Raw genomic sequence first — 26,195 nt, 5'->3', positions numbered from 1 at the left:
TTCCAAAATAGAGGAGTGAAAAACACCCTCTCCTTGTGACGCGTGTCATGGTTAAACTAGGAAATGATGAAACACAGGATTCCCCATGGTTAGAAGACCTTCCCATGGTGTGTTTTGGGAAGGAACAAGGATTGAAAAGAGGAATTTTATTGCATTCCCAGGTTACATAACACATCCTCAATTGTGTTCCTTCTCTAAACTTTTGCCTAATAGAAACTGGTTTGTCAGCTTCCATGTCAGTTTCAACCCTTGGAGCACCTATTGCAGGTCATCTTCTATTCTAGACCTTTTTTAATACTCGAAAGAGGACATAGATCTTGGATAAAATCTACAATCATTCAACCTTAGGATCATAGTCATAGGTCGGGTGTCCACGGGAAGCCTCCCTTATCGGGCCCCTTATGGTTAAAAGTGCAGCGTGCCTGCCTCGCAGTAATGTGTTGCCATAGTTACCTTTTGGAGCACGTGGTACTTCACCTGCGAACCCTTCCCTCTGATTTGTCAATTGAAGGTGTTCACGACGATGGCAACTACTTAAGGCTTTCATGCAGTGGCAATAGGAGATGTGATGGCTTTGGAGCTTAAATTGGCGCGCCCAGATCGAATATACAGGCCTCTGGTGAGCACGCATTCCTGCTAGAACTGACAGAGCAATACTGCAGCTTATAATATACTCGGGATCGGTCTTGCAATTCGTGGTTTACTGTAGTGTTCAGAAGATAAGATAATCTATAAGGAAAAGCCGGTGGATCTTTCAGGATGTACTCAATGGATGCATTATTTTGAAAACCCCTTCGACTATATCTCATCTGGGAGTACGAGTCGCGATCGTTGGGACTGTTACATTACAGGTAAATAATAAATTGATGGGATTGCTCAGACAGAAGGAAAGAGGTAAACTTGATGACATTGGGATTACCAGACACTTTATCAGTAGGATATAATAGTATTGACCGCTGAATCTGCCATATGTGCAAAAAGCTTTAAAGTTTTATACCAGATAAAAGGTTATTATTGATAACGTTTGGAGACAAAGCACGCAATGAAATGTTTTGCAGCTGACTCTTTTGACGTACTGTGTGCTAAAGGAAGCACTATTTTAATGGAACAGCCCAGTGTGCGATCAGTTGGTATGTTGGAAGCACTTTACACCTCAATAAAGCCGATTCAAATAATGTGAGTTTGCTGGTTGCTTTCATGAGCTTGCATACATAGTTAAACCGATTCAGATTTTGCGAAGCTTGCTGGTTACTGTCATGGGCTTGTTCAATAGCTGTCAATTTGTTTTTTCAACTGAGATAAGTCTTTTAAGGTTGAGCAAGTTGGCTCAAAGAACAGGATAGATGAATCCCTCCTGGATTGATTACTTATATGTAGCTGAGCGTTTGTGAAATAGAGAAGTCATGGATTTTGCCCAGCACTACCTGCTCAATGTATGCTCCAGTGCTTAACAGGGGCAAGGTAGACAGCAGAGAGAGATCTCACAAAGCATCCAAAGCATTCAACAAAAGATGGAGTTCAAGCTTGGAGAGGTGATGAATGACCTGATTCTAGATCCAAGAGATTAGGAGATCTCTTAGGGCAGACACAACAAGCTGGTTTGAGTCCTTTGAGGTGGGAGAGAGAGAGAGGATTGAGGAGCTGTAGAGAATCACTTCAGAGACTACAGAAGGGTGCCATTGATAGCCCTTGGATAGCTATATCTCAGATAAAGCTCCTTCATCTATAATTTGACTATCTTTTAACAGAACTTTTACTTTGCATCAAGTCATGGAATGAAAAAGAAAAAGAAATTTCAAATTTTGCACACTCATTTGGTACCAAATCTTGTAGGATGTGGAAAGTCATTAGATCATATACAATAGGGAATGCTTTGCTTTTGTTTGGTAAAATTATTTTCTTTATGGTTTATTAAAACCAAATAATTATGCAACGATTTGAATGGTGTTCGATTCTTTATGCAATTGGAAAATTCCAAAAGTTAGGTCTTGGAAAAAAAAATTACAGCCTACTTGGCCAACCATGGTTACTGAAACCAGCCTTCCTTTCGTGGATGGGTGTAATTCCCTGATTACAACTTATTTACAGTAGCAATATTTATTACAAAATTGAGAAATGCAAATTAACTCACAATCTTAGACAATGGACACCTTGTTGGCCCTACAACTGGCGTCTCTTTTGGTATTTTTTTAACTTAATTGAAGAAGAAGTTGATGTACAATGGGATTTTCCCAATCCCTTTTGGTATTTCAACTCCCCTCACTGTTCAAAATGACTAGTAAGCCTTCAATTTGATTTGCCCCTTGATTCGTGCAATCAATTGGCTTTCACCTACTTTGATGGAGATGAAAAATGTCCAAAATTTATTGATTTGCTGGTCCCTTTACTTGAATTTGAGTGTAAATAGCTTCAGCCTTGTTGAATCCAAGTCTTGGAGCTTTCAATTTTTGGCACGCTTTTCGAAGCTGTTGATAAATCCTAATTTCTATTGTAAATTAGGGTTTATAGCAGAGAAATCTGAAATTTCTTAGCCTTTGGTAATCTCAATGTTGTAATCTTTGGAGCAAGGCTAGGAGATGAGAGATAATGCTGAGCAGAGAGAAAATTCAGATTTTTTTACGAAGAATTGAAGAAAATTTGTCATATACTATTGTTGCTCTGTCTCAACAGCTTGTAGGTGCAAAGAACTGAAGAAAATTAGTCATTTATTGCTGCTGCCTTGTCTCAACAACCTATAGATGCTGTCAACCGTTGATGTTGATTGGTCTTCTTCTGGCCCGGGCTATCTCAGAAGGTCCTCAAATGGCTGCAAATCAGACCAGCAGCATCTCCTCCCTCTCTCTTGCAGGTTGAATATGCTAAAATGCCTCTCTCTAGCCTCTAAATGCGTTTTTCAATCTTTCATGGGCATTTTTGACAAGTGGTTTATAGCAGAGAAATTTAAAATTTCTCAGCCTCTGGTAATCTCAATGTTGTAATATTTGGAGTAAGATTGGGAGATGAGAGATAATGATGAGAAGAGAGAATTGCAAACTAGGGTTTATAGCAGAGAAATATGAAAATTCTCAACCTTTGGTAATCTCAATGTTGTAATCTTTGGAGCAAGGTTGAGAGATGAGAGATAATGTTGAGAACAGAGAAAATTTAGAATTTTTTTCGAAGAATTGAAGAAAATCTATGCTTTATTACAATTGCTCTGTCTCAACAGCTTGTAGGTGCAAAGAACTGAAGAAAATTATTCATTTATTACTGCTGCCTTGTCTCAACTGCCTGTAGATGCTGTCACTTGTTGCTGTTGATTGGTTTTCTCTTGGTCCGGGCTACCTCAGAAGGTTCTCCAATGGCTACAAATTAAACCAACAACATCTCCTCCCTCTCTCTTGCAAGCTGAATATGCTAAAATGCCTATCTCTAGCCTCTAAAGACGTTTTTCAATCTTGCATGGGCATTTTTGAACAAGTGGTAGCCTTCCTAAATGGTTTTTTCAGCATTATTTATAATTATATATTAAATTTTTAGTCTTTAAATATTGAAAATTAATCTAATAATTATTTTAGTGTCTTGGAAAATAAGTTGACTTGCCAATAATTAAATTGGATAGGTAACTTTCATTCTCGAGTGTCTTTGCATCATCTTTGACCATCAAATTGACATTAGGTACCATTAAACGCCACTTCTCTAGTGTCACCAATTGACACTTATGGCCAAATGAATGACCTAAGCCAACAACTGATACTAGATATCACCAAGTACCTGTGCGGCATAACTTATAGCAACTTTTGCCTTTGACATCCCGTGATTTCCTTGGGTCTCGGACTCGTAAATTTACTTTAATCCCAGTTACACCTCACATGTGCAACATTTACTTAACCATGTGATTAAAAATTAATCCACATGTTAAGTGAGGTTTCAAAACTACATGTCCTCATGACAGTCCTCCCCCGTGAAATCCTTGCAATCATCCTCGATTGCACTGTGAGATATCAAAAGCAAAGTAGGGGATTGAAATTTCCACAAGGCATCATAGTTAACATAACATTGTGCCCTGTTGCTCAACAATTCCATATGCCCAAGAGATGTTGAAAATTACCAACTAATCATAATATAACATAAGACTCACAAAGAATCTTTCTTTTCTTATGTGCCAAAATCTGCTCGGGTATCAAAATCTCATCCAGTTCCTCGACCTTAGGCTGAATTTCAGCAGACATATTCTCTGGCACATCACCATGAAAAGGCCTCAACAAACTGACATAAAAGGCATTGTGTATCTGCCAAAGTAGAGGTAATTTCAGCCGATATGCCACATCATTGATCTTCTCCAACACCTGGAAGGGCCCATAGTATCTCATACTCAACTTCGAATACAATTTTTCTCTTTCTTTCATCTTTTTGAGCCTTGCCTTTTCAAAACACAACAATACATAATCACTCTTTGCAAATTGCAAAGCACGTCTGTGGCGATCAGTTGCTCTCTTTTGCTTTTCTTGTGGTCTTTAAAGTGCATATTTTATCCCAGGCAAAGGGGTCACATTTGCAGTAGTTTGTGATTAGTTCTCAAATCAGCAAGTAATCAGTTTATGATCAGATTATGCTCAGTTTTCAGTGGTTTACATCTGGTTCCATAGATAAAAGCATATGTTATGATGCCAATGATGTTTTAGCGATGGTTTATGCTCGGTTATACTATGCTATGGTTTGCTTTTGCTAGATGAGTTGAGCTCATGAGAAATAGAAATGTCACATGATAATTTGGCAATGTTTTTAAGATTCTTTGTGAGTCTTATGCTATGTTATGATTGACTGGTAATTTTCAGCATGTATTGGGCATATAGAATGGTTGAGCAACAATGCGCAATGTTATGTTTAATATGATGCCTTTTGGAAATTTCAATCGACTATTTTGCTTTTGATGTAGCTGGTAGTGCAATCGAGGACGATTGCAAGGATTTTAAGACAGAGGGCTGTCATGAGGACATGTAGTTTTGAAACCTCACTTAACATGTAGATTAATTTTTAATCACATGGTTTAAGTAAATGTTGCACATGTGAGGTGTAATTGAGATTAGAGTATGTGATTAAAAATTAATCCACATGTTAAGTGAGGTTTCAAAACTACATGTCCTCATGACAATTCCTTTAATCCACTTAAAAAAAAAAAAATATGGCTTCATGTGGAGAAATTGAAAACCTTATTTTGATCAATCACATATTTGTTCATTTTGCTTTAATTTTCGGTTGTCATTGCATAAAGAAGTGCTTGGAGGTAGGTTGCAGCCTGCACAGAATTGGGATTCATAGAGATGAGGGTCTGAGTACAAATTCAACGCAAGGGCCTCCTTTTGAACAAATGTCAGTCACAAATCTATGAATGAATTTTTAAGCTCGTGAGGAATGTGAAAAGGAGTTGGAATATTGAGGTGGGATGATTGCTGAGGAGCCTCTTGGGTTGAGAAAGGTGGCCGTTGATCTCTACTAGGACCTGTTGGCTGATGCTTTGACCTGTGTGTGTGAACTTACAAGAAGAGTGGCCTTGATGATTTTCTCATGGTTCCATTCATCATAGAAGAGCTCTCACTTGGTTTTTACAATCTTGAAAAGAAAGTGCATAGGGTGGATGCTCTACCAACAAGTTTTTTGGAGAAGTTAGTAGATTCTTCTTGCCTTAGAGACTCTAGATGTAGGGGGCCTGCCAGAGAGGAGTTGTTTCATCTCATTTCTAAGGGAAGCAGGGATATGTTGGACTTCAGATAGTGGAGGTCCCCCCAAGTGAAAAGATAAAATTCTATTCAGAACAATCCCAAGCCAAAAAACCAAGTACAAAGCAGCCAAGTAAGGGACTTGCATATCAAAAATTATACAACAGCAGGAAGTATATTACAAAGCTTGAGTGAATAGCCACTCGGGAGGTCTATAATGCTAGACCATGTGGGTCTGGAAGAGGAAAAGGTTCCAAATCCCATGTCCTAAGAAAAGCATCTCTCCTCTTCCTCATAGTCTTCAAACTGCCCTATATTCTCTCCTATCTCTCGCGAAGAGTATGCACAATCTCTATCCAGATCCTAGAGAGAGTTTCTGTAGTAGATGTGTCCAAAAAATCAATAGCTTGGTTACATTTGGCTGTCCATATGTACCAAGCAATAATGCTAGCTATGAGCTCCCATTTGTGACAATGTCTTTGAGTTCATATTGTTTACCCACAAGCTTGGCCCGCGGGCAATCCCATTTGCAATGCCTTTGATTCTCCTCATGCTCCCCACATCTAGTGAAACGAGCGTTCCTCATTGGATAGGATGGTAAAAACTTGATTTAACAATAATTACAAGCAATTAAATTACATAAATTCAAACACACACTTTACCTCTTAAATCTTGGACAATGGATCCCTGTTGGCCCCAAAACTGGCACTTCTTTGGGTATTTCTTTATCTTTTATTGATGGATGGAGTACGATTGAGATTCTCTAATCTCCTCCATTAATCCAAGTGCCTCTTGCTGTCAAAATTGAACAGCAAACCTTCAAACTAATTTTCCCCTTGTCTTGCTTGGGGATTGGCCTTCACCTTGCTCCTTGAAAGACAAATTGAGCCCCAAATCTTGAATTCTTTAATTTCAGCTCTTGGAATTCAAGTCTTAGGCCCTCCAATTTGAGCACACATCTTGAGGTGGCTATCAAACCCTAATTTTTTCTATAAATTGGGGTTTACAGCAAAGATTTTCCAACAGCTCTACCTTTGATGAAATGGTTGGATTTTGTTGAGATAACTTGAGAGATGCTGTAGGATGAGAGAGAATGCTGTAGAGAGAGAAATTTCAAAGTTTTATTGTGAAAAAGGTTGAAAAACTGCTGTTGCCTTGCTCAAACAGCCATTGAACCTGTCACCTATAGCTTAGGACCACTAGAAAGGCTGTTGCCCCCTTGTGTATGCTATCACCTACACCCGAAGGACCTTTGGTGGCTGTCACCTGCACCTGGAGGGCTCCAAACTACTGTCACTTGTTGTATAACTAATCTTTAGCGGTTGCAAATCACATTAGCAGTATCTCTTTGCTCTTTAACAGCTTCCTTCTCTCTCACAACGGCTGTAATAGACTTCCACCAGCCCCCAAAACGTTTTTTTCCACTTGCAGGGACAAGTTTTGCCAAGTGGTAGCCTTCTAATTCCATGTTTCAACATTATTCAACTTATTAAATTAATTTTCAGAATATAAATTTTGAAAATTAATTTAATAATTAGTTTAGTGTTTAAAAAAAAAAAAATCACCAGCCAATAATTAAATTAGCTAGGCCAATTTGTCTTCCAAGTATCTCCCAATAGTTACTAGCCCTTAGACCGGCATTGATTAATTAATTAAGGCCTTGTCTCTAATATCACCACTAACATTAGTGGCCAAAAAATTGATCTAGGCCAAAATTGGGCATCGAGTATGATCTATCATCTATTAAACATAACTTATTACAACTTTTGCCTTTGGCATCGATTGATATTTTGGGGTCTTGGGTCCTACACTGTGAAATAATTAACTTGCACCTTACATGTGTAAGTCACATTTGTACATTTGATTAATTTTAACAAATGCTAAGCGAAGCAATAAAATTTTACATCCTGGTGATAGACCACTCCCTTGAAATCCTTGCAATTGTCATTGATTGCATTAGAATGTGCTAAAGCATTCGTTGCCACTATTGGAAATATGTGCACCTATTGCTTAACCATGCTCATGCCCTTTACATGTCTAAAATTTTAGTCACTTAAACCACTTATAATCCACCCACATGAATCATGATCAATGTCCGAACTATAAGGGATGCATCCACATGCCAAAACCCAATGTTGTTTTGACTACCAGGTATTGTAATACATAAATGATACTCATGTAAGGCATACATTAATTGCAAACCACATGTAACTTATGCAATTGTACTTCTCTTGTATCACTTGCAAATGTACGTTGCATGCCATCCATGTATCCCATACATGCCTTATAAATGCACATCATATCCAAATGTACATCCCATGTATTCCATACATGCTAGCAACCTTGCAAATGTATAGTTTCAAAGCCTAGTTGCAAACCATACACATCTGCATACCGACAATGACTAGTATACTCAATAGTGATCCCAATGGTAAAAATACTGTCAGCACATAGTATCTTGGATGCAAGCTAAGCATGTTCGAGATCCACTACATAACGAAGCTGTCAATCACCAGGGGAGTGGAGATATAAGCTTCCCCTTGAGCATCAAGCAATACTTTGGATCTTCTATGCTCTATTGAACCTGAAAGAGCTTGATCCAAAATTGGCTCTAATTGAAACACATTAAGGTAAAAAGCATCATTGAGGATGATCTGCCAAGTCACCCTCCTCCATCCAATTGCATTATTTCATAGGTGAAACAATGTTGAAGCTTGACCAAGAAGCACATTGAAACTTTATCTTTAACTTTACTTGCCTCAAAACCTTCGTTAGTTTCTAGGCTTTCTTCCCTCATGAGCATTGTGATGCTTTATACTTTCACATTGTTGCAATTCCAACTTAACTAATATGCAACATTGCATCCAGTTGACTAGTCTCTCATGTGTACTTGACATGCTAGGAGCACCAGATGCATTAGGTACCATTCTTATTTGCATACTTTTGGACCATTGCAATGTGACTCCGCATGGGAATTTGCATACTACCAGCCATACCAAGATATATATTTCTATACATTGCATACAGGAATAACTGCATTTTTTCTCATGTAGGCATTACTAGCTACTTTTTTCCTCATGACCAGCACTATACGGAGCATTTACATGGCCAACATTAACACCATGAGTCTCAAACATAGTGGGCTGCATATATGCATTGCCAAACTTGCCACTTTGTGCCCCAAGATCATGCCAACATTGCTATACATGGGGTTATGCATATTACCGGCCATACCCGGATACACTAGGCCTTACACACCACGCATTGGTTGCTGTATACCGTAAAAAGTCGTGCCATAGAAACATGAAATGGGGAATGCGAATGGGGATGGGGATAATGACGGGGACGCCAAACCTAGGGAATGGGAACGACATTTAAAAAATTAAAATCCATGAAAAAAATTTAATATTTCACTCATAAGCCATATGGAGTGTTAAAACCAAGATATATAATCCACAAGGACAAATCATTTTAAGTTTTAACTTTAAAGATATTATGCATCATTCTAAAAATAGTCAATACAAATTGAATTACAACTTATAAGGCTCGAGAGTTAAGCTATTCGATCATAAAACACACAATACATATGCTATAAAACAATGAACAATGAATTAAACTATGCCCATGGCCCCATTGCCGAAAAACTTAAAAGACTACAAATATGAAGTCTAATCTTTGAAAGAACATGCTCATTGCTCCAAAAAAGACTACAAATATGAAGTCTAATCTCTAGATTGAAGCAAAATGCGGCATGCCAAAACAACCCAAAGGGCAACTGCAAGACTGCAAGTACAAATATAATGTCGGCATGGCACAACGGCCCAAGTGTCACACTGTTATCAATGAACATAATATCATATACAATGTACATGTATCATGAGACTCATGATAACCAAACTAAATCAAAGATCATCAATAATGATGTGAGGTTGTTCTAGCTACTCTTAAAGTGCCAACCTCATGATCATGTGTACCATGAACTGTTGCATCTTCCTCAACATCAGCATGTGTCTCCTCTTCTTTTGTTTCATTTCCCACATTGTGAACAGATCGGGTTTTGTTGTCATACTGTTACATAACATCCTCAAATTAGCACTAACAAATACCAGATCATTTGCCCTCTCCACACCAAGACGGTTCCTTTTCTTTGAAGCAATGTGAGTGTATGTACTCCACAATTGCTCCAAAGAAGAGCTAACTGATTGACTCAAAATACTAATGGCTAGTTACTGCAATTCAGGACTATCCGAACCATAGTCCTCCCACCACAAAGCTGCCCCAATCTTACAGTGATCCTCCTATGTATCCCCACAACCAAAAGAACCTTGAAAGGTCCTATAACATGAAAGTTGGTCTTTGATATTTCGTGTAGTTCCATGATCAGACGAGGCAATATAAGTCTCCATGCATCTATAACCTCAGTGTCATTCTTCTAACCCTTGCCCTAGAACTGAGGATCCACAACAAATGCAGTTGCATGCATGGGTGAGCTATAGGAGTTCCACCTTGTCGCAACTAAATGGTGTATCTTCTCATATGCCTCATCATTTGGTACCAACTCCTGCAACTTTTTATTCAGCCTATCCATAGCTTCATATACCTTGCCAATGCAAGGTTGCATAGCATCCATAACTCTCAATAAATGCACAATAGGTGATACCATAGCATTTGTCCGCTTAACATCATCCCAAAAAGTGGAGTTATTTTGCTTTTTTCAAGCATAAGATACTTGTAGGAGTATTTGCCAATGTTGATGAGGTGAACTCATCACTAAGAAATAATTGTCTCAAGATACCACTATATTCTCTTAATTAGCCTAACATCAAGAAGTTAAAGGTAAATTTGGTATCGGAGTATTTTAAAAGTGTCTTCTTCGACCGCAAAGAGAACGAATGGTGAAGAAACTTGTGATTCAAAACAAAGCTAACCATTTGAGCTCCTTGCTCTATAACAAGTGTAATCCATCATGATAGGTTACCGATATCCTTTAGTAGGTTTCAAGCGATGAGCCATACAATATGAAACTATGATATGTGGATAATATCCCTAGATAATAGCACATGTTGCCCTATTTGTGGGCTCTCCATCTGCGATAAATCCTACAACATGCTCTGGGCCAATAAGCTCAATACCTGTAATCCACTTTGCTGCAAGTACATCTGTCGACTTTTTTGTTCCCGATGCATTATATGAAGATATGAAATACATTTCCCCACGAGAATAAGCTACCATGTCATAAATGCATCGCTTGTGTGTATCACTTCAACTATCAGCAATTAACAAAACTCTATTTTTAGCCCATAGGCTCTTTTTAGTCATTGTTGCTTGCTCAACAAGGCATTTTTCCTTGTCGAGCAAAGTGGTGTGTAAGGTCTTTGATGATGGAGGTACATACGAAGGGCCATACTCACCAATCTTCTTGCACATCAATTTAAAATACTCTAATCTAGCTTCACGAAACTGAATGTGGTCTTGATAGAAAAAACGTGCATCCACCTCTTCCTTCTTCTTGGGATCCCAACTAGGATCAAGCGTGCTTTGTCTACGTGCAACATGTGGTGTTGTTGATGCCATGGCCGATACAATGCTTGCACTAGGTGTGGAGGTAGCACTTTCTGATACTGATCTTGCTCTAGACACATCTGATGGGAATGGTGTCACAAAAGTTGTAGGGTTAATTGCAACAAGTCATGGTCTAGATGCAATATAAGTTTGGTGACATGCTACACAGTCACGAAGCTCCCTTTGCTTCTCCAAGGCCACATTAGGACAAAATTGTACCTCTGAATTTGGCTCATGTAGGAGATGAGCTCGGACCTAATTATGCATAAAACGGAACATGTGGTAATTGGTATTCCATATTCTAATATTTAAGTGACTTTGAAAAATTAAAATTAATAAAGATTTGAAATAGAAATGCTCGGTTCAACAGATTACCTTGTTTACTCCACTAGTTTGCTTGTATGGGAAAAGCTTGCAAGCCCATGGTTGAGATCCTCCACCATTCAAAGGGTGGTCGGCATTTACTTCTTCCCACCATTACCAGTCATTGGACCTTCTTTCTTGACCATCGGCACGACGAGCAGGGCGAGAAGATGAAGCCATTTCAGGCTGAAAACTGAAATAAAAATGGCTGAAGAAAGGGCTAAAGGATTGGCTGTTGCAAAGAGACTTGAGGGAAGGGAGAAGGCCCAAGAGCGAGGGGGAAGTTGAGAACTTAGAACTTAGAAGAGAGAAGGGAAAAGGAGAGAAGGGAGAAGGAAGAAGAGAAGAGAAGAATGGAGAACTCAGAAGAGAGAGAAGAGGGAAGTAGAGGAAGAAGGAAGAGGGAGGTTGGAGAAGAAGGAAGAGAGATGAGGTGAATTGCAATGGAGTTGGCAGCTACAGGCGGGGCGGGAGCAGACTAGGAGCAATGGGGGTAGCAGATTGGACCAAGAGTAATTGCAGGCGGGCGCGAGCAGGCCGGGAGCAAAACAAGCACACAGGCTAAAAGAGGCGCAGACCCACAGGGGCAAGAGGGTAAGTGGCATGCCATGTGGTGTTCCGTGTCCAAAACAGGACAGGGAACATTTCACAGTTTGGGGACGTAGTTTGTGACCATCCCTGAATGCTATCCCTGACTCACCATAGGATAGAAACTAGTGCCACCACCAAGTTACCTTGTTTGCACTATCATTACATGCATGCTTTGTTGTCTAAAAAGCATTGGATTGGCACTTCCAAGTTGGCCTTGCATATGTATCAGTTGCTCCACTGGCATCATTTGCTTATGCTTACTAACCCACATTTGTAGCATCATGTTAATGTATTGGCTCTTCCTTCAGTGCATCTTGCTATCCTGAAGCTCTTGAAGAAGATTTCCTCTTCGTGCCTTTGTTGTCCTCTTTTAAGGGGTTTCAAAAAGCGCATGAACAAAGGATCATTTGCCAATTGCACAAACATTTTAGCTATTGCCCTCAGTTGATCTTTAAAGTGGTCATCAAATTCCTCTTTCTCTTGCTGGTCATCATCTTCAAGAGACCTAAAAGGACCCACATTTTGGTCTAAACCAATATTATTAGCTTGCTGTCCATGCTTCGTGCCTTATCTAAAAATGAGGCATTGCATTTTTCCCAAAACACTATGAATTTTTAGATTGAGAGGTATCATCATTGATCCCATCTCACTATTTGAAGACATTCTTGCTGTAAATGCTTAGCTAAATACAATTTCAATACTAGAGCAAAGCTTTTGACTTTCAATCAGATGCGTGGGCCCACCGAGTCAAGGGATTTGATGGTATCCCGGGAGTGGAACCTTGAAACCAACCTTTCTCCTCGGATAGGGTGGCAACGATAATTACATCAATTAATTAATTCACATAAATTCAAATGTACACTTTACCTCTTAAATCTTGGACAATGGACAATCTGTTGGTCCCAAAATTGGCGTCCTTTCAGTATTTCTTTATCTTTTATTGCAAATGGATGGAGTACAAATAAGGTCCTCTGTTCTCCTCCACTAATCCAAGTGCCTCTTGCTATCAAATATGACCAACCCACCCTCAAGCCACTTTGTCCCTTGGTTTGCTTGGAGATTAGCCTTCGCCTTGCTTCTTAAAAGACAAATTAATCCCCAAATCCGATATGGGCTGGCTGGCCTCTTGAATCTCCCTGAAATTCTTTAATTTCAGCTCTTGAAATTCAAGTCTTAGGCTCTCACTTCTAAGCACACATCTCGAGGTGGTTATCAAATCTTAATTTCTACTATAAATTAGGGTTTATAGTTGAGATTTTTCAATATCTCCACCTTGATGACTCAAATGGTTGAATTTTGCTAAGATAACTGGAGAGATGCTTGTAGGATGGGAGAGAATGTTGTAGAGAGAGGAATTTTAGAGGTTCATTATGAGAAAGGGTGAAAAACTAGTGCTGCCTTGCTCAAACAGCCATAGAAGTTGTCGCCTATAGGTTAGGACCACCAGAAAGGCTATTGCCTCCTCTTGTATGCTATCACTTACACTAGAAAGACATTGGGTTATTGTCATCTGCACTTAGGGCTCTAAACTTCTATCACTTGTTGTAGGACTGATTTCTGGTGGATGCAAATTAATTACAACAATTAATTAAAGACCATAAACTAAAATGCATACTTTATCTTAACAATCTTGGACATTGGGCACCCTGTTGGCCCCAAAACTAGCACCCCTTGCAGTATTTCTTAAACTTGAATTGCTAATGGATTGAGTATAACCTGAGATTTCACAATCTCCTCTGCTAATTCAAAGCCCCTTGCTGTATAAACAATCAGCAAACAAATTTGGGCCAATTGCCCCTTGATTTTCACCTTGGTTGTGCCCAAACGGAACCACCTATTGGCAAATACTGCCCCAATTCACAATGGATGAGTTGGCATCTGAAATCCCTGACAATTCCTTGAATTTCAGGTGCCAATTTCAGTGTACAATGCCCTTGATTGATGGCAAGGGTCCAAAGGTGGCTGTGAAACCCTAAATCCTGTAGAAATATAGGCTCTACAACAAAAATTCTCTTGCTGTCCTCCAAATCTAGTTGTGATTTTCTCCAAATTGCTAAGAAATGTTTAGATAACTAGAGAAGGGGCTGGAGAAAGTGAAAGAAATGCTAGAGAGAGAGAAATCCTTGATTTTCTTCACAGGAAAACCTTGAGATTGACTGTTGCCTGCTCTAATCAGCCCCAAATGCTATTGCCTACATCTGGGAGCTTCAAATCTGTAGTCGTCTGCCCTTGCTTAGTCTTCTCTTGCTGTTTTTTGCCCCAAAAGATCCTTCAATGGCTGAAAACTAGACTAACAGCTGCTCCTTGCTCTGTTCCACAGGCTAAATGGATTGAATGGCTCTCCACCAGCTCGAGAAAACGTTTTTTCTCAAATGCATGGGAATTTTTGCCAAGTGGTAGCCTTCTAATATCATTTCCAAAAGATTTCCAGCCAATAAATTAATTTTCAAAATTAATTTCAGCACTTTTGACCAAAGTGCAAAATTCAATATGGCCATCCATAATTAAATTGGCTAGGCCATTTGCAACCTAGAGTGGTCCGGAACCTCAATTGACCCTTAGACTAGCATTAATTAATTAATTAATGCCTAGTTCATAGTGTCACCACTGACACTTAATGGTCAATTACCTGTCCTAGTATCAAGACTGACATCAACTGACAATCAAAATCTAGTTGGCATAACTTGTAACAGCTTTTGCCTTTGACTTCCACTGACTCCTTAGGGTCCTTGGTCTATTACCATGAAATAACTGCCATGTGTATCACATGTGCCTTACAACCTTATGCATTTGCTTATTAAACCAATGAAATATTATGAGCAAGATTAAAGCATTTCACAAATTTCACATCCTTGTGATAGACCTCGCCCTCAAAATCCTTGCAATTGTTCTCTATTGCATTGCATTGTGCCAAAGCAAAAAGTGTACTACATTAGAATTTCCATAAGGCATCACAGTCACAACATTGGCCATTGTTGTCTAACCATGCCATATGCCCCAAAACTTGTTGAAAATTTTCTAGCCGACATAAAGATGACATAAAACTAAGAATAGTCGAGAACTGTTGCTAGAAACCCATTAAATGTATCCATTAACTCATGCATCTATTAACCCATTAGATGCATCCGAGATTCACTACATACGGGAGCTGCCCATAACTAGTGGAGTGGAAGTGATATCTTCCCCTTGAGCATCATGCATTGCTCCGGACCTCTGCTTTGTTGAACTTAACTAAGTCCAAACTAAGCTTGGCTCTAATTGAAAGGTATCTAGGTAAAGCTACAACAAGTGAGGATGGTTTACTATGTCCTCCTCTTCCATCTACTTTACATCCATTGGTGAATAGTTCTAAAACTTTACCAAATATCTCTTGGAAACTTTACCTCTGACCTTTCTTTCCTTATGTGCCAAAATCTACTTAGGTACCAAGATCTCATGTAGCTCCTCAACCTCAAGTGAAAATTCAGCAGATACATACTTTGACACATCACCACGAAAAGGCCTCAACAAATTGATATGAAAGGCATTGTGTATCCACCAATATGGAGATATTTTTAGCCAATAAGCAACATTGCTGATCTTTTCTAATACTTGGAAGGTCCCTTAATATCTTATACTTAACTTTGGATACAGTCTCTCTCTTTCTTTAATCTTTTTTGGCCTTGCCTTTTCAAAACGTAGGAGTACATAATCACCCTTTGCAAATTGCAAAGCACGTCTATGATGATCAACTATCTTCTTTTGTTTTTCTTGTGATATCTGAAGTATATACTTTATCTTTGCATAGGTTGTATCCAAGTTTTCCACATAGTGATCAGCCTCAAAGATCTGATCCTTAGTGTGCAAGATAGGTGGTAACTTCTTGCCACCCTCAACCACTTCAAATGGAGCTTTACTAGTGGAACTTTGCACCGTATTGTTGTATGCAAACTCAACCAATGGCAAATATTGCTCCCACTATGTCTTATGGTCTGATACATAGAGACTTAGGAAATCAACGTTGTGGAATTTGCTTCTTTAGACTCATCATTTGTCTGTGGATGGAAGGATGATGAGAATTTTAGTGTGGTATCCATATTCTCAAACAACCCCTTTCATAATAAACTGGTTATTCGAGGATCTAGATTACTAACGATTGACTCTAGTATACCATGATACTTGAAGATGTGCTGCAAAAACAATTGTGCCATATGATCAACCTTTATCTTCTTTCTCACCAGAATGAATAGGGCTTGTTTGCTAATGTCACAAGACTGTGACAACTATTACCTTTTTGTTGATTTCTTTATTACATATTTTATTTGGTTTTTCTTTTTGGAAGGATCCCTCTTGAAATCTAAACGCCTGAGTTGCATGGCCAGTTTGTGAAACGGACAGGAATGTCTAGTGAGTCAAGACTGGACAGTTAAGGTCCAGTACAAGTCTGGAAGAGACTGATGGCACTGTAGATTGACAAGCCTGGAAGAGACTTGTGAAAGTGTATATGGACAAGTGTGTTGAAGAACTAGCTTGGAAGAGACTAGTTCAAAGTGAAGATGGACAAATCTGCAAGAGATTAGTCCATGTGGGGTCATCAGTGGAAATTCACTTTCAGTTGAGCTACATTGTAAATTTGGATGTAGCCATAGTCTGCAAAGATGGTCAGAAGACTAGTGGGGATGCAATGGAAGCAACTCCTAAAATTTAGGGAGTTACTATTTTTGGACCCTAGAATTTGTTCGCGTCATTATCTTTGTTTTTGTACGAGGATTAATCCTCTGGTCTGTGCCGAGGTCAAATTTTGAACCGAGGATGGAGAATTTTAGACCGAAAGGTTTAAACAGGAAGATTGTTACATGTATGCCATGTGTCACAATTTGGGCATAAATTCCCAAAAGAGAGAGAGAGGGCAGCACAAAAACGAGTTTCAATGCATGGGGGGCTCATTTTTTGTGAAAGGGAGATGGATAGCTGCAAATGGAGAGCTCTTGAGAGCTGGCCTACCCTGTCTATGATGAACAGAGGCTTGAGCTTGCTTCCTACTCTCTCTCTTTCTCTCCCTGACAGTATGGTTATGCTGCAGAATCAAGGGCCTTTCTTCTGATTCAGGTACAGCTGTGTGGGAATATGTTGTTTTTGCATGAGGCAAGAGCCTCCTTTCTCTAGGAACAGGAGCAGTTGTATGCTGTCCCAGTAGGGACAGGTGAGGGTGGTAATCTCACCAAGTAAGTGTCTGAAACAGCACTGAATCAGTACTGTTTTTGGACTGTTCAGAGGCTATTTCAGAGCCCAATTGATACCAAAATCAAGGGGCATTTGGCCCAGATGATGCAGGACAGTGCAGGGAACAATATGAGCTGAAAATAGGTGTCAGAACAGGTCTGAACCAGTAATTGCAGTGGGCTGAATAGTGCAGGGAACAGCATGAACTGAAAACAGGTTTCAGAGCAGGTCTGAACCAGTAATTACAGCAGACTGAAATGGTCAGTTCTGCACTCCAACCAGAAGTTTCAGACTTGGGCAGAGTTTCCCCTCCTGGTCTGCTTGTTTTGGGTCAGTATTTGTACTGTTATGTTGCCAAATTTCACCCAGAATAGGTGAAAGACAGCCCATTGTACTCTCTCTCTCTTTTAAAAAATAAAGAAATACCGCAAGGGGCGCCTAACTTAGGGGCCAACAGGGTGTCTGTGTGGCAACAGGAGCATTTTAGCTTCCTGTTTTTCTTCTTGATTTTGTGTCTTTAAGTTCAGGTAAAGTGGGCGATTGTTAAATTGGGTGAAAGTATTTATATATTTTGGTTGTACACTACCGCCCTTCCCAGTGAATAGGCCGGTTACATGGTTCCATTGCCGGGATCGAATCACTTTTTCCCTAAAGAGTGAGCCAGGGTTTGTTTGGGTATAAGACACAGAATTGTGCATTATGGCTGATAGAAAGGAAGACACCAGAGAGGAAGCGTCTTCATCACAGGAGATCCCTGTTGGTCATGAGGTGGGAGAGTCTTCTAGACCTCCATAGTTTGTTACTCCTCCTGTTATGGTTGAGCCACAAGTTCTTACGGCTTCTTCTATGGATGAAGACACTTTCAAGACTCAGTTAGTTGCTGCTGTGAGTATGTTTACTCAAGTGATGCAAAATCCAAGGTTTTTGGCATTTTTGCAGCCATCTGCAAAGATTTTGGATCCAATAGAGGTCTAGGATAAGGGTAAGCATGCTGCAGATTCAGTGGAAACACCAAGGCTGTAAATGCCCCGAACAACGTAGTATGCTTAACAATTATGATATTCGCTTATTTTCGAGATTTAATATAAAAGAGAATGAACACTTAAAGCCGAAAATGAAAATTACTCACAAAATTACAGCCATGAAAATGTAAAAGTAATGGAGACAAGATTGAGGGTTGAAGATGGGCAACCCCCCCCGAATGAATGTATTTCTGCTCAACCCAAGTCCCTTAGGGAAGAGCTCAGTTACAATCAACCTGAGAGTGAGAAGAAGTAATTCTCACTCTCACAAGATCATGCAAAGATGTACAAACACACATGTATTATCTATTATGCAATGATAATAACTGATTTCTTTACAGTATGAGAGAAGAAAAAGGGAAAATCAGCCTTTCTCCATCGTTGATCAGCAGTACATGGATAGGGCTTGCTTCTTGTTGCTAAAATGGAAGAAAGAGCTCGAGAAGGAGGTGCTGTAATGAATTTACAGGCTTGTTGTCCTGTAAAACAGTAGTGATAGAAGAGGGAATATGGAGAAATTTGATAATGGAGAAGTGGGGGATGATGATGGGGATGGATGGGGCCAGTTTCTGGCTATCTATGGGTGCTGTACATGAGTTTATAGCAAAGAAAAATGATCTTGAAGGAATAAAAACGAGCTCTTATTTATAGGAGAGGGGAGAGCTAGTACAAAAGGGGAAAGTGGAGTAGCACAAGACAAGTGTCTAGCCACATGTCATGAGATGTGACAAGTGGTGGGACACTTGGAAACTTGTGTGACAAGTGTCTTGACACTTGTCTCTTCTCTATGGCCTTCCTTTTTGGGTTGAATATTGTCAAGAATAGAAACAACCAAATTTAGTAAGCACAGTCAGAGTACAGAACTTACTATTTTTAGAATGACATCCCTATTTTTTAGGACTAGCATTTTTAGGCTAATTCGAGGCTCCTAAAATTTAGGGACCTTCTAAATTTTAGGGATCTCCTAAAATTTAGGGACCCCCCCAATATGGGTGTCATATGAAAGCTTTTTCCGTGTACATTGCAAAAATGGTATCCGAATCTTCATGCGACTTTCCTATGCAAAGAAATGTGCATTTCAAGCTTTCAGCCCACACATGCACATTATACAAGCGTTTCATGATCATGCCATCTTGTTGATTGTAACTGTCTGTTCTGGTGGATCTAGCCCACACTTCAAGGCATTAATCCTTTCTATGTGCGAGTCTAACCCTGATATGCGTGAGTTCTAGTCACAGGCGCCCAATCGGGCCATATAGGTGGAAGTGTGAACTATCTTTTCTCTAACCCACCGCGTGGGTCCGCCATAACCTGTGACCACTCATCAATGGCCAGCTCCAATGCACTTTTCTTTATATCTAATTAGTGCAAAGGAAATAAATTTAATAAATCATTTTATAGACAAATTAACGAAAAAGGATACAAATTCTGTTTCTATAGAGTTGTGACAGCCCTCTGGCTTTTATTCAGCTGTCCTCAGCTGAAAAGCTTCTTGTTATTACTGTAGAATATTTGGGTAATCCTTCATGAATTTTTCATCTACCCACTGTGCATCTGTTGTGGGTAGATTCTTGAATTTTAGTAAGAATTTTCATGTCACAAGGCCACTTCTCGTGGTTCGATCCTTGAGAAATAAAATCTTTTCAGGTTCCAAGAGTTGCTCTGTTTCTTCAACTTCTGGGGGATCTTCAGTAATGGGTTCCTTTGGTTCTGGTCCTATGTAAGGTTTTAGCAAACTTACATGAAAAGCATTGTGTATTTTCCAATGAGTAGGAAGCTCAAGTCGATAAGAAACTTAATTTGTTTTCTCAATCACTTTGAAGGGTCCAAAGTATCTACTGGAGAGCTTTGGAAAAGATGAATTTTGACCAGAACCTTTTTGAGCCTGCTTTTATCAAACTTTAGCAAGACATATTGACCTTTTTCAAAAGCCAAAGGTCTTCTTCGTCTATCTGTTTTCTTCTTTTGTCGCTCTTGGGCAACTTTGATAGTGGCTCGAACTTGAGCCATTGCAGTTTTTAAATTTGAAGCAAACTCATCAACAGCAAAAATCTTATCTTTAGTGCGAATAATTGGAGGAGGAATCACTTTACCCTGTACTATTTCATTTGGAGTTTTCCCTGTGGATGAGTGCATTGTATTGTTGTAAGCAAACTCCAATAATGGAAGATATTTCTCCCATTGTGACTTATGTTCACTAACATAAGCTTTCAACATATCCAAAAGAGTGAGATTCATCACCTCTGTTTGGCCGTCAGTTTGAGGATGAAAAGCTGAGGAGAACTTTAAAGTGGTTCCCAAATTCTCAAATAAAGCACGCCAAAAGTTACTTGTGAATTTGGAGTCTCTATCTGAAATGATCTCAGAAGGCATACCATGTAATCTGAAGATATGTTGAATGAAAAGTCTTGCAGCTTGTGCGGATTTCAATGTTTTATGACATGGAATAAAATGTGATTGTTTTCTGAATCTATCAATTATGACCCAAATCATATCATTACCTTGAGATGTTCTTGGAATACCTGAGATGAAATCCATTGTGATAGATTCCCATGGATCTTTGGGCGTTGGAAGAGGTTGCAACAATCCTGGAATCTTCTGCCTATCATATTTGGATTTTTGGCATACCAGACAAGCCTCAATGAAGTTATGTGTATCTCTTCGTAATGTTGGCCAATAAAAGTAGTGCTCAATTGCACTTAGAGTGGCTGCCCTCCCTCTATGCCCTGCATAAGGGGGTTCATGACTTTCTTTAAGCACCTTTTTGTCGAACAGGATGAGTGACACAAAGGCGATTGTTCATGAGAAGGTAACCGTCTTTGATGGAATAATCTGGATGAGAACCTCCTTGCTGTAAATTTGACCAAATTGCTGCAAAATCGGTATCTTCATCATAAGTATTCTTCATTGTTTGAAAATCTTCATGATGAGCCACTGTAATAGTTGCAATGCGAGGCACTCTAGAAAGTGCATTAGCAACTACATTTTGTTTCCCTGCAGTGTACATAATTTGAAAATGAAACATAGACAAGAAATTTTCCCATCTTGCATGTTTCTCTTGCAAATGCTTTTGAGTCTTGAAATACTTCAAGCTTTGATGATCGGTTTTAATAAGGAATTCATTGCCTAAAAGATAATGTTTCCATATCTTTAAAGCATGAACCATTGCTAAGAGCTCCTTTTCATAAATGTCATACCTTTTCTCCACATCATTTAGACGGCGGCTTTCAAAGGCTAGGGCATGATCTTCTTGATTTAGCACTGCACCAATACAATCACCGCAAGCATCTGCTTCCGCCACAAATGGTTTTACCAGATCTGGAATGATAAGAACAGGTCCAGAAGTAAGAGCTGTTTTCAGCCTTGTGAAGGCTGCCTTCTCTTTTTCCTTCCATTGGAAAGAGATCTTTTTCTTTGTAAGGTCATGAAGTGGAGAAGCCATATGTGCAAAATGCTTGATGAAGCGGTGGTAATAAGAACATACGCCAAGAAACGATTGCACCTTATGTACATCATGAAGATGAGGCCATTCTTGGATTATCCTGATCTTTTCAGGATCCATCTGAATCCCTTCAGAAGAGATGACATGCCCAAGGTAATTTATTTTATGCATGAAAAATTCACTCTTTTTACCATTTACCAAGAGTTGATTTTGTTGTAGTAATTGTAGAACAATTTCCAAGTGTTGATGATGATCCTCTTCATTCTTGCTAAAGACAAGAATATCATCAAAGAAAGTACCGACATATTGTCGATGCTCTCTAAAGATGCGCTCCATCATTCGATTAAAGGTGGCTGGTGCATTGGTTAATCCGAAAGGAACCACCAAGAATTCATAAAGACTGTATGAAGTGCGGAAAACAGTTTTGTGTACATCTTGTGGTATTACCCTAATTTGATGATAACCACTCTTTAGATCAATGCGGCTGAAAACCTTTGAGCCTCCTAGACGATTCAAAATGTCCTCAATTCTGGGAATAAGAAACCGATTCTTCACAGTGATTTTGTTGAGGGCTCGATAATCAATGCACATCCTGAATGTGCCATCTTTCTTTTGAACAAGAAGAACCGGTGAATAAAATGGTAAGCTACTTGGCCTAATTAGCCCACGGTTGAGTAGGTCTTCGACTTGCTTTCTGATTTCTTCTTGTTGAGGACGGCTCACACGGTATGGTGCTATATTAGGAGGAGAACTGCCTGGGATAATATCAATATGATGGTCTTCTGGCCTTTCTGGGGGAAGCTGATAAGGAAGATCTTCCGAAAAACAATCTTTATACTTTTCCAAGAGCTGAAGTTGCTCTTGGTTTTCAGCATTCATATTATCTTTTACATCAGTGACATAAAGCAGACAACATTGAACACAATCCTTAATTGCTCTAGAGACTTGCATATGGCTTACCATAGGTATGGTGTCTCCAGAAACTCCAGCTTGGTCCCGTACTTTTTACCTTTGTTGGTGAGTTCTACCTTCTTTTTCTGAGAGAAGATGGTTGAATCTACTCTATGATTCCAGGGCATGCCAAGAATCACATCGCAACCATCAAGGTCTCCGATACAGAAGGTATCTTCGTCACTGTAGCCTTGAATTTGAAACTTGAGCTTGCCAATGTAGGGTATCACAGTCTTCACTGTGTCACCTTCATCAGCATTTAAAGCTTGGCGAACTTCTGTCGGAGTGTCCATCTCTTCATTCTTTAATCCGAGCTCTTTAGCTAATTGCAAGGAAATGATATTTTCATTCGCCCCAAGATCTATGAAGAATAGTGCTTGCTTACCTTGCAACTGTCCCCAAGCTTTTAATAATTTGCGCATCTCTGGAGCGTGAGTTGTGTTTGCAACTACATCACTGATAGCATTGATTTTCACTGGCGACTTAGGCTTGTTGTCAGAAACCTTGCTTTGTCCCTTGTTTGGACATTGCTTCGCTATGTGGCCTGTTTGTCCACATTTAAAGCACTTCCCTTCTTTCATGAAGTGTTGCTTTTCTTCTTCGGAAAGTTGCTTTGCTTGTGGGTATAGATTGGAGCGAAATTGAGGAGCATTAGGAGGTGCATAGGGCTTCATCTTCTTTTGATTTGATGGCTGCTTTTGCCGCTGTTTTTGTCCTTCATTTGGGGCTGAATACTCCTCATCGTTAGCTACTCTCTTGTTATCATTCTTTTGGAATGATTTGTTGCCATTGCGCTCCATTTCCCATGTCTCAGCATGGTCAATGAGTTCCCTGAGACTAGAACAATGATAATGATTAAGAGCAGTACGAAGTTTAAAATGCAAACGTCCTTGAAACTTCCTAAGCTTTTCCGAACTGCTGATCTTCTTGAAATGTTGGACCTTCAAAAGTAGCTCCCAAAATCTCTTGGTATAGTCACCAAGTGACTCATTTTTTCCTTTGCCAAAGCCGATCCCATTCCATTTTTACGTCTCTTTTGAAATGAACAGGAAGAAATTGGCTTTGTATCATGCGAACAAAGGACCGCCATGATTTTGGGGCAGCATGATCATATTCCAACCCCGTCCACCAAGTATGGGCTAAGTTGGTTAAATGTAAAGCTGCAAACTTAATCTTTTCTTTTTCTTTATACTTGTCACGACCATACAAAATTTGAAATTGACGAATAAACTTCAGAAGAAGATCGGGATTTTGGGAACCATCATACATACTGAACTTGATCTTATTTTCAAGTTGAGATAGTGACTTAGTCTTCTTCTTCTTCTTATGCCTTCGTCCATGCTCAGATCTTGAGGTTGAAGATGATGAAGTGCTTGATGGGGATGAAGATGGAGACGAGGGTGAAGAATGTCGACGCCTTTGACGATGATGAGGTCTTCCACGAGAAGGGTGTGACTCTTTGTTACTAGAAGAGGATCCATCAGAATAGGCGCCAGATGACTTTGAAGAAGAGGATGAGCTTCGACGCAATCTCTTTCTTTGTCTTGAAGTAGAATGGGACTGTCTCTTAGAAGTAGTTGGACTTCTTGATCGGCTCCTTTCATTGGTATGGCTTTGTCTCCTTGAAGCAGATGGGCTTCTTTCCTTGAATTCTTTGGGATTCTCAACTTTTTCTAGTTTGAGAAGTTGGTCACGAATTTGCTGATTTTCCTCTCTAAGACTTTGAATGGCTTGAAGGATAGCACTCGACTGATCCATTGAGACTCTTAAGAAAAAATATGCTCAAGCACTCAATGTAAGGGCTGAAAACAAACAAACTTATAATTGTAAGCACTACCAGTGTTGGGGGTGAGGACCGAGCCAAAGCTCTGATACCACTGTAAACACCCCGAACAACGTAGTATGCTTAACAATTATGATATTCGCTTATTTTCGAGATTTAATATAAAAGAGAATGAACACTTAAAGCTGAAAATGAAAATTACTCACAAAATTACAGCCATGAAAATGTAAAAGTAATGGAGACAAGATTAAGGGTTGAAGATGGGCAACCCCCCCCGAATGAATGTATTTCTGCTCAACCCAAGTCCCTTAGGGAAGAGCTCAGTTACAATCAACTTGAGAGTGAGAAGAAGTAATTCTCACTCTCACAAGATCATGCAAAGATGTACAAACACACATGTATTATCTATTATGCAATGATAATAACTGATTTCTTTACAGTATGAGAGAAGAAAAAGGGAAAATCAGCCTTTCTCCATCGTTGATCAGCAGTACATGGATAGGGCTTGCTTCTTGTTGCTAAAATGGAAGAAAGAGCTCGAGAAGGAGGTGCTGTAATGAATTTACAGGCTTGTTGTCCTGTAAAACAGTAGTGATAGAAGAGGGAATATGGAGGAATTTGATAATGGAGAAGTGGGGGATGATGATGGGGATGGATGGGGCCAGTTTCTGGCTATCTATGGGTGCTGTACATGAGTTTATAGCAAAGAAAAATGATCTTGAAGGAATAAAAACGAGCTCTTATTTATAGGAGAGGGGAGAGTTAGTACAAAAGGGGAAAGTGGAGTAGCACAAGACAAGTGTCTAGCCACATGTCATGAGATGTGACAAGTGGTGGGACACTTGGAAACTTGTGTGACAAGTGTCTTGACACTTGTCTCTTCTCTATGGCCTTCCTTTTTGGGTTGAATATTGTCAAGAATAGAAACAACCAAATTTAGTAAGCACAGTCAGAGTACAGAACTTACTATTTTTAGAATGACATCCCTATTTTTTAGGACTAGCATTTTTAGGCTAATTCGAGGCTCCTAAAATTTAGGGACCTTCTAAATTTTAGGGATCTCCTAAAATTTAGGGACCCCCCCAATATGGGTGTCATATGAAAGCTTTTTCCGTGTACATTGCAAAAATGGTATCCGAATCTTCATGCGACTTTCCTATGCAAAGAAATGTGCATTTCAAGCTTTCAGTCCACACATGCACATTATACAAGCGTTTCATGATCATGCCATCTTGTTGATTGTAACTGTATGTTCTGGTGGATCTAGCCCACACTTCAAGGCATCAATCCTTTCTATGTGCGAGTCTAACCCTGATATGCGTGAGTTCTAGTCACAGGCGCCCAATCGGGCCATATAGGTGGAAGTGTGAACTATCTTTTCTCTAACCCACCGCGTGGGTCCACCATAACCTGTGACCACTCATCAGTGGCCAGCTCCAATGCACTTTTCTTTATATCTAATTAGTGCAAAGGAAATAAATTTAATAAATCATTTTATAGACAAATTAATGAAAAAGGATACAAATTCTGTTTCTATAGAGTTGTGACCAAGGTAGCTTGCGGAGTCAATGGAGACTCCA

The 26,195-nt window shown here is 39.5% G+C and overlaps 1 protein-coding gene across 10 annotated transcripts in view; it reads left to right on the top strand.

The window, feature by feature from the left end:
- The first annotated feature begins 316 nt into the window (after positions 1-316).
- LOC148031726 (Vacuolar protein sorting-associated protein 26) overlaps positions 317-26,195 on the top strand; it is a 151,595-nt gene continuing 125,716 nt past the window's right edge. For 2 of the 10 annotated variants that reach the window (XM_087685317.1, XM_087685318.1), the window contains exons 1-3: positions 347-619; positions 759-851; positions 1,112-1,176. In XM_087685317.1, the coding sequence (XP_087541443.1) occupies positions 569-619; positions 759-851; positions 1,112-1,176 (209 nt within the window). In that variant the 5' untranslated portion in view covers positions 347-568. Of the gene's footprint in view, positions 620-758; positions 852-1,058; positions 1,177-26,195 lie in introns of all 10 variants that reach the window. The other 8 variants (XM_087685315.1, XM_087685313.1, XM_087685308.1 and 5 more) reach the window with 7 other exon arrangements.

Source organism: Lygodium microphyllum, chromosome 9 (assembly GCF_053477565.2).
Source record: "Lygodium microphyllum isolate KBCC chromosome 9, Lygodium_microphyllum_v1.1.10, whole genome shotgun sequence".
Lineage (NCBI taxonomy): Eukaryota > Viridiplantae > Streptophyta > Polypodiopsida > Schizaeales > Lygodiaceae > Lygodium > Lygodium microphyllum.
Note: the sequence above shows the minus strand (reverse complement) of the source record. Positions and strands in the feature narration are given on the sequence as shown.